Below are 9,723 nucleotides of genomic sequence, written 5' to 3' on the forward strand. Positions count from 1 at the left end.
ACTTTTTTGTATTTAATTATCTTAAGAGTTCCAGAAGGTTAAAACCGTAGTCAAATGCACAGAACTTCTGTCAATGACAGTGAACTGAGGCAGCAACATTGTCATCCCTATGCTTTAAACAGTGTCTAAAGCAACTTCTAAACAAGTATAATTTGGAATACTCATGTAGAACTTAAACAGTGATTTTTGTTTGCTTTACCTAGTATGAAGGGTTTTCAAACACTTCAGTAACTTGTAACTAGTCCCATGGTTGCCATTTTCCCATCTGCTGCTCATAAGCAGATGTTTTGCTTTGTATACCAATAATAGATCTCATTTTTTCCCCAATAACAATGCAATCTAGTTTTCATGGTAACACACAAAAGCATTCTAGTCTTGCTCCTCTTCATCCCCATCCTCATCTTCATCCCCTTGATCTCCAGATTCAATATCATCTTCATCTTCAACCTGAAATTAAGAAAAACCTGTTGTGAGCAGTAACATCCCTTGCTCAGACCCAACCTTTTCAACACAAGACAAATGCTGAGGGAGTAAAAAGAAGCTTGAAGCTAACCTAAAATTATCATGCTACATCAATTCGCGCTTAATACAGGCAATGGCCATCTTGTAACATCATGGAGTTTTTAACTCCTCTGCTAAGGATGGCGGACTACTGCAAACAGCAGCCGCTATTCAGCGCATCAGTTCTGCCCTGTACACTCGCGCAAGCGACCTCATACATGCTTCAGCTTCCCATACACTTGCATTAACTAAAACGCACATCCTTCACCAAACAGCCTGAGGAGGAAAACATGTCTGTCCGGTGCTTTGCAATTCCACGAGTCAAGCTGCTTATGTCTTCTAGGGTACTTTCTCCTTATTTCAGTCATTTAGAAGTCAACAGACTCAAAAGATTCCTTGGCTACACATGTAAGATGTACTGAAAAGTATTTGGGAAAATCTACAAATAACAGCTCCGCCCACTGCAGACTATTCAAAACCCTATTGCTGCACCTAAACCGATGACTTCTAACTACCAAAATGTAATCCTTCCTTTAAGAAGGAGGGCGTACAATACCAAATTATTGTCTCCTGAGAGGAAACCGAGGCTCTAACGTGGTGTTCAGCCCCAACAACTGCAGCTCAGCAGCTATTTTAAGTCCACCTTGGTGTCACACATCCAGCTGCGAGTCACAAGGATTCTTCAAAGAAACTGCCCGGAAGACGAGGCTCCCAGAAACTGCTCTGACAGTTTGCAGCACCGCTTAAGCAGGGGACCAAAGCCTTCTAGTTATCATTTGTGTTACCTGTGGACCGATCCATGGGGATTACAACACGGCCATCATCTGCTTTCTAGCTGGCCACCAGGATAAGCTGCAGCAAGGCCAGGCACGTGGTCAGGTCTCATGTATGTGACACGTAGTTTTCCTCACAGGAATTTGGCAGGTACCTCTCAACCTCCCTAAGCTAAACGCTTCTGTCACGAGGCAGTCATCATCTTTTATAGGTGGCTGCCAATGTAAGTTCAGAAAGCAACTCTGATAGGTTCAACCGCCCTCTATTTATAGAAAGATGCCTCACCAGACTTACTGGATCAAGTATTGCCATACCCAGACTGCTCAGACCTGCCTCCGATCAAAGAACTCGCCTGACCCATTGTTTTGCTTACCGGTACACCAAGATCCTTCAATTTGATCTTCAGGGCAGATAGCTTCTGATCCTGGTCAGCCAAAAGCACCAGGAGATCATCCTGTTCTTTCTTTGACTCAGCAACTTCTTGCTGAAGTTTACTTTTCTCATCTTGCAAGATTGCAACCGTACTACTGGATGAATCCAGGTGCTGTTTTAGTGATTCTTTTTCCTCGCAAAGGGCTTTGACTTCACTCTGGCAACCAGAAAAATCCCACACCGAGTTACACCATAAGCATAGGAACAGCTTAAGCCTCGTTTCCTACAAACACGTTCCGTACACTTACCCATAACAGCTCCAACCCCATCAAGTGCCCTGTGGCCTTGCTCCCACATACTTCCTTACCCAAATTTCCCTTATTACCAAGCAGGAGTAAGGCAGGTAGAAGTCTTAACCGTGGCTACCTTCTCCCCCAGCCAAACTGGATTGTCCATGTCAGAATACAGCTAGACGGTCCTTGCAACTCTTTTAAGGCAGACAAGGCCTACATTTCCCTAGTAAAAAACCAAGGAGGAGACACATCCGGCTTCCCCTACATAGCCTGAAACACTTCAGATGCTGAGGAAACAAACCACTTCCAGCCAAAGCCTTTCCTGTTGTAGAAGTTCTCCTAACTGTAAGCAGACTATCAAGTGACTTGGTTTGGTGTTCATCCATTACCAACCTTCAATTCTTTTATTTCTTGCTGAAGTCGCCCCTCCGATTCAGAGTTGTTTGCTGCTGTTGCAGTGCGGTCTCCTAACACAGGATCTGCAGTTGTGCTCTGTGGACAAGAAATTCAGTATCAGAGCACTGAATGCCTCAATACAAAGACAGCACACTGAGACGTTACACAGTCAATTGTAGAATTTAAAAGCGTATTTTCTTCTTACAGCGTAGCCAAGGTGGGGTAGTTACATCCTGTGCTGCAAGGCATCCGGAAACAGACCTATGCTTCTTGGGGTCTTAATAAACACACATGCACATGTACTCAAAAAGGAGAACACAAGGTGCAACCCTTGTTTCATAGAAGCAGCTCCCTAAAAAGACTGTTAGGTGGTGTTTTTTTCTAGGCAGACCCTGTCCATTACAGGCCACCAGCCTTCACTCAGATGCTTCTTAAATGCCAAAGATTTTTTTTCATTAGGCTAAACATCTTTTTATGTGACTACTAAAAATAGCAGAACTGGAGTCTCAGCCAGGCCTACCCAAAGTTATTTCCAAAATGTGGCAGCTGTCTTTCAGCTAAACCGGCAACATGGCATGAAATGGAGACAATTGCTTCTCCAGCTATACCACATGTAAGTCAAAGCCCTGGGGAAGGCAGGCAGTCTGCCGGGTGGCAATGAGGAGATCTGAGTACCGGTGGCAGCACAGAAAACTTCAGTGTGCCTCTGCCTCACAAGCACACGTGGCCAACACACGTGCAATGACATCTTAAATCAAACCGGCTGAGACTTTTGACAGTGTGAAAAGCCTTCCCCTCTCACATTTTCTGTACATTAAACACTTGGTATTTTCCTCACACAAGTCCTCTTTCTTGCAGTAACGAAATTAGAATTTGGTGCACAAATCAGAACAAACCAGCCAGAAGCAAGAGTTTACCCAAGTCCAGCTTCCCTGTCTCCTTTACAGAAGGGTCATCAAGCAGCATACACAGGAGCTACCCTCCTTCTGCTTGAGCACCCAACATCACATTGTCATCCTTTCAATTGTTCGTGTGGCCCATGCTCCTGCGGCTTTATCTGTCAGCTCTGCTCTAGAAACGTCTGTAACATTTTCATGCAACTCGTGCTTTAAGTTCTCTAGCTCAACGTTCACTTTCTAATGCTGTTAGCTAGTTTTGAGGACACGCATTTTTTTAGCTATTCTACAAGGCTTCGTTGGCTTATCTTTTCAATACACTGCTAAAAAAAAGCTCTGAAGTATTTGGAGGTCTGTAGACATACACAGTCTGTATGTAAACTTTCAAATGAGTATCCTCAACTGTGTCTGACAGTTATCATCTCTCATGTACATGATACCATACATTTGTGTCTCACAGGAGACCGTTTCCTTCGACTAGGACATAAGCTTAAAACACTAAATAGCTGGTATGTCTTTATTTAAAAACACCAAGGACCAATGGCCTCACAGAGCACTAACTTGACTGGAAATCCCCTCTCTCCTCATGAAAGATTTATCTAGGTAACATGCTTCTGCATTTACAACACTGTCAGAATCACTTGCTGATGTGTATTTTTAAGACAAACTGCTTAGGACAATAGCTACAGACAGCATAAGCAGGAAAGCAAAGTCTTCAAGATGTAGTCCCCAAAGAGAAAATAAGGAACTTCTTAACTCGTACCATTACTTGTAGCTTTTGATTCTCAGTCTGAAGCTTAGAGATTTCTGCAGACTGTAGTTGTACCTGAGTCCTGAGCATTTCTAATTCCTTTGGGAAACAAAGAGAAAACATACTTTTAATTTTATTTGATAAAGCGAGCTACCTATTCACATAAATTTTTTCCTAAGTTAAATGCTACCAGACTAACTAGCGTACATGACAGGAAAGCTGTGTGTGTCTCAGCAAGGGCAGAGCAGCCATTTCTCTAGGAGACAAACTTGTCAGCAACATGCACCACTTCTGGCCCTGCTCTTAGAAACTCTGTTCTGTGGAATGCACAGCCAAGGTACCTGTCTAAGCCTCAGTCACGTTTATAAAGTTGTTTCACACCGCTCTGCTAGGTATTTTTTGAGCAACAGCTACCTTAAATTATTGAACCTGCCAACATTTAAATGCTGACTCTATGCTGTACATCTAATACCTGGGAGCTGTCATACCAACATTTAAATATATGTTCTGCAACAGATAAACAGATTTTGCAAGTCTGAACAGTCAGTTGAAGCATCTTCTAGTGCAAAGACGACTCCTTAGCAAAAACAACTGATTGGGTTTTGGATGTATAATCTTGATGCTCCAAGATTAGTACCGTCATCACATACAGGTACGCCATTAAAAACACCCAACACACTCAGGAATCGATGCTCCCCCCAGAGTTTGACAAAGCTCCCTTCCCATCCCACACCGAGCTGCCACTGTTCAATGCAGCTTTGCTGAAATACCACAAGTTCACCACCTTCTGTAGTTCATTACTGAGCTCCAAACCACCGGATTTGCTGGTCTGTGAAGACTGTTCTGTTGTTCCCATCTCCAGCTGCGAAGATTTCTGTAATAGCAACAGGCAAATCAGCCATAGAACTACACAGACTAAATACAGTCATGTTGTCAGGACCCAAAGCAAACTGTGTGCTTGCACAATCACGGTTCGCAGCAGGGAAGGTGCAAGCAGGCTAAGAAATGCACGTCATAAAGCTCTCTGATCCTAAGGCAGCAGCTGGACCGTCTCCTCTAAGGTGGATGCAGAAGCATCTTTCACCAATCCGAACACAGAAGCCATACACAAAATAAAAGCAGCACGTGTCATACCGCGTTTTGACAAGCAGGCCGCCAAACGCAGGCCACCATATGTCTTAAGTATTACCACCACTAAGCTCCTAGGAGACCCCCACCATTTTTTCCCCACCCAAAACATGCTAAAAAACCACAGATTCCACAGTCTGACAGCTCAGCTGCACAAATTACTCTTGGGAAGAGTGCGGAGCACAGAAGGCTCTGCTCAAGCCACCTCCCGCCGTAGTTCGTATTACCAGCATGCAATCAGCTACGGCTGCTTGACTGGCATCATAATGGGGACTTACACAGCTTAAGGCAAATTACATTTCCAAGCAGGAACTGGAAGCCCCATCAAATTCTGCTGAGACAGTTAGCGCTTACCAGTTTTTCAATCGTGGAATCCCTTTCCCTTAACTGCCCTTGCAGCAGTTCGTGCTTGTTTTTCCATTCTTCCAACTCCTCTTTCAATTTGCTCGCTTCTTCCGTCTGAATGCCATTCATCTGAAACGTATCGCTGTGGGAATTATGATGCTGACTGTCCTTTCCTAAAAGGCAGAGTTTGTAACAAAGATCACAAACAACATCATCATTTTGAAGTTAGCTTCAAGCACCACAATCAAAATATTTCTGGCCCGTCCTCCACCCGCCCCGCAGGGCAAAACAATCCATTCTAACTCCAGAACCGAAGCAGAGCATTTAAGAATTCTCTATCAAAAGTTGAATTAAGAGCTCTAGTTGGCCATTCCTCCAAGAATATATTTGTGGCTGCACCTGCACGCCGCTTCCATCATTCACTTCATCCTAATGAAGTTCACAGGCAAACCATTCTACAGCGGAAGGACAATTGTTTCCTTAGGTATCTGTGATCATGAATAATCCTTAAGGCAGAATTGTTTTCTGAAATCACGTCATATACAGCTTATCAGGCATCTTGACCTGGGAATAGCTTGCAAGTACTGTCCTGATTTAAGCATTCAGTTAGCAATCTCTAGTCTAGTGACAGTAACAGGCCTCAACCTCATCTCGCACAGCTGCCATTCCGCAAGTCTTCCCTACTTCACGCTTTCATTCAGAGACCCAAACTCAGCACGCACCGTGGCCCATCTGTTCATGTTGTAAGTCTGAACAGGCAACGACTGTTTTGGACTAAAAAACAAAGGCGTAGAAAGCCTCTGCCAGCAGCTCCCTGGTAGCCATCCATTCCTACAGCAAGCTGCAGCTCTGACCCCTCACCAGGCACACCTGCAGGAAAGCAGCTACAGTGGCAAGGAAGGGCTTGGCTTTTCACCACGGGCAACCCAAGTGATACTGGGATCAGGTCAGAAGCCATTGCTAACCCCAGTATTTCCATGCGTCCATCTAGGTGAACTGTCAGGTCTACAGCAGTCTTCTTCGGGCGCTTGTTTTCCCCACGAGCAGGCCTACGGGACAGATGGGCCCTAGCTCCGGTGCTCAAACGTGTCTTGCGGAAAATGGTACTATTATTTCAGGAGACCCAAGAGTTAAGCACAAAGCAAGAACAAATTATACCTCATGCACATTTTCAGGCTCTCCTCTCTGTTCTCACTGTGCTTTAATTATCTTAAGTCTCAAGGCACCTAAAGCAAAACCTCGTATTTTTAGATAATGAAGCAAATGTGATGCTTGAAATAAATGGTTTGCAAAGCTCAACATCAACTAGAAAAATAAAATTACTTTATCCCTCTGGGAAGTTTTCGTATGCTGCAGAAGGTACAACAGCATGCCTGAAGCAATAGAAGGCTGTCCGCTAGAGCTCTTCTGTAGCTTGCCAGAAATCACACAACATCCTTGCACTAGCAAGATTATTTGGGTTTTTTATTCTTCCTGAAGCCTACCTATCTGTACTTTCAGGAGATTATATTGGTCCTTATGCTGTTGGATCTGTGACACTTGCTGTGTAACTGTTGCTTGGAGCTGTTCATTTTGAGATGTTAAAGCGTTAATTCTTTGTTTTAATTCTTCAAGCTCCTGATCCTGTGAATGGAAGAAAAAAAAAAAGGAACTTGGAGTAATTACACTTTTGAATACAACACTGTCAGGAAGGCAAAAAGACAGACAAAAATCTTAAGTGCACCGTTACATGCTACTGGTTAGCGACACTACCAGTGCGTCACAGACACTGTGACAGATGAGCACAACAGCCTCGTGCAAGAGATAAAGGAAAAAAGGAAAAACCCAGGAAAAAAGCCTGGCGAAGACAGCAGAAGCCTGTCACACCAGACCAATGCTTCCTCAATCTTTTGGGGGACACCTCTAGCATTCCCACACCAGGGCCAGGAGGAGAAAAAAAGGAAGAAATACGTGAAATCTGATGATGGTAATTTTTCTCCATCACACCGAAGCCTGCACGCGTTTGGTCCACTTTGAGAGTCTTTAAACAAGTCGTGGTAATTGCAGTCATCACATGCTCAATAAAGCCTCACGGGCTGTTCAAAAGTGCCACTTAATTGTACACACACAGCCTATACTCTCTGTCCATTCCAGATCCCTGAACAAAAAGCACCTGCCAGTTCCCCATTAGCTACTTAAATCCATGAGCTGCGCTCCTCTACTTCTCGATCTAAGCTGTGGCAACAAAACAAGCGAACCACCCTTGGAAGAAAAATTTTTCAGAGTCCAACCACAGCAGGTAAACTCAAACTTCACTGCTTCATTTCATCTGTCAGCTTTTCAAAGGTGAGAGCACAGAACTGCGAACTACATCTCTTTGCTCAGGGCTGCACGTTATGCAGTCGGTTATTTGAAAAGAAACCCGTAACCACAGGAATGACCAGATGTGTCCCAGGAAAAGAATTCAACTTAATCAGTACTCTAAACAGTGACATTTTAGTTCAACCAGAAATTCTTGGCTTAAGTGGTTTTAGACGTTTTTCTGCTTTGCTAGATTCCTTGTCACTTGTTTTGGAACATTCGGTATCAAACTGCACCGCGGGGCCTCCGAAAGCCAGAACAAACAATTCCTGGAGGCACGTGTAGAGCGTAACTCCTTCTTACCTGCTCTCTAATGACTTTTTTGTAGTGAGTCACAATGTTGTCATGCTGTTCCAATGTCTTCTTGACCTCCTCCTCCTTTTTATCTTCCTCGCTGGACTTGTAAATAGCTTTACTTATGACACCTGTCAAAAACAGCTTCTGTCAACTAAAGCCCAGGTCACTTATCTTTTCTGTCCTCAAAACAGTCTCACAGCCTCACCCAGTTTAACCGAGTTCATGGCATTAGAAACTCAACCTGCACCTTAAAGAAAAGCAATTGTCACAAACAGGTTTAAGAAAACAGGAAACAGTGACTTTTTATAGCAAGGTTTGCACACTTTGTGTTTTATAGTTTCAGAAAAGCAAATGAGTGTTTTGAATCCTCCCTATCAGACAAGGCATGTTTTACTCGCATTATGGCTCTACTACAAACATTGCCCAAGTCATTGTGCAAATGAGTGACAGACATAGGACTACACGGGCACCACAGAGATGAAAGGTGGTAGGGCAAAACCACCTTCACTGTTGCCGCTTCAAGATTTTCTCATTCTCTAGACTGATTTAAGTTGGGCCATATTAATAAACAGGACATGAGTTAGATGTTAAGGATGATGACAACCTGTCTCTTTTGAGAAGGACAGAAAACACTGCAGAAAGTCCCTATCATTTTCTCACAAGCCAGGAAATGCAGCATTCATATGTTCTCTTAATAAATCAGTTAGAAACAGCAAATATCTACATTGCATACTTCCATGAGTTGAGCTTCTGTGACCATTTTATGTCCTCAGTACTGGAGTCTTCAGGTAAGAACAGGGCAATACACCTCTTGGCCACAGTGTGGTAACTCATAGCAAGTGTTACGAATCATTTCACCTAAGAATATGAAGTTAGCCAGTTACAGTTACCCTGATTATGGGCTTGTACTGGGAGTATTTTTACTCAAATAATTGAACTGTGAGCTTGGGTACATGATTTCTTACAGCTATTGCTGTAACACATTTTTCAGAACGCTCCATTTTAGTACCGTGATGCCACTTTTAACAGGGTCACAATCAGCACATTTGGTATTTCAGTCATCAGTTCATCAACTAAAGAAACAAGCCCAACATCTCACCTTCCAGTTCCTTTACAAGCTTAGTGAATTCATGATCAAACATCATATGGTCCGGGCTAGAAAAACTAGGCTGTGGTTTCTGAGCAGCTCTGGAATAAAGTTCATGTTTGCTAATGAAGCCAAGCTTCTCAATGAAGTTCTCTCTGCCAATCCTCTTCTCAATCAGCTGTTTCAGCTTCTCTCTAGGAGGAAGAAACACATCAATCACAGTGCAACAGCTGAGAAGAAATGAACCCATTCTTCCCTCAAGATGGTTTTCGCAGTTACTATTTTGATTATCTGTGTCAAGTCTTAATTGCACCTGATTCAAGAGACAGTTTTCAGTTGCCACTGACATCTGTTCTCAGCCCAAAGAATGCAGAGGTTAGGAGGACCCTCTGCAGAACAACCATCTGCTTTGCTGAGGTAGAGGTGGGTCAGTTATTTTGTATCCCAAAAGGAACGTGCATAGAAAACCTTCAACCAAATATTCTCGACTGCATCACCTCATTTAAAAGCCGCTTAAACCACCATCTGCCATTCACAGAACCT

General features: G+C 43.5%; 1 protein-coding gene across 1 annotated transcript in view; it reads right to left on the reverse strand.

The window, feature by feature from the left end:
* Positions 1–369: 369 nt before the first annotated feature.
* The window catches only part of USO1 (USO1 vesicle transport factor), a gene marked incomplete at its 5' end in the record, with an annotated part of 36,199 nt that continues 26,845 nt past the window's right edge, over positions 370–9,723 (reverse strand). The window contains 9 exons of the mRNA XM_010295243.1: positions 370–447; positions 1,649–1,864; positions 2,334–2,432; positions 3,996–4,082; positions 4,768–4,857; positions 5,466–5,629; positions 6,941–7,079; positions 8,100–8,221; positions 9,193–9,374. Coding sequence (XP_010293545.1) covers positions 370–447; positions 1,649–1,864; positions 2,334–2,432; positions 3,996–4,082; positions 4,768–4,857; positions 5,466–5,629; positions 6,941–7,079; positions 8,100–8,221; positions 9,193–9,374 — 1,177 coding nt within the window. The remainder of the gene's footprint in view (positions 448–1,648; positions 1,865–2,333; positions 2,433–3,995; positions 4,083–4,767; positions 4,858–5,465; positions 5,630–6,940; positions 7,080–8,099; positions 8,222–9,192; positions 9,375–9,723) is intronic.

The sequence above is a fragment of the Phaethon lepturus genome, unplaced genomic scaffold (genome assembly GCF_000687285.1).
Source record: "Phaethon lepturus isolate BGI_N335 unplaced genomic scaffold, ASM68728v1 scaffold14149, whole genome shotgun sequence".
NCBI classification, from domain to species: Eukaryota; Metazoa; Chordata; class Aves; order Phaethontiformes; family Phaethontidae; genus Phaethon; species Phaethon lepturus.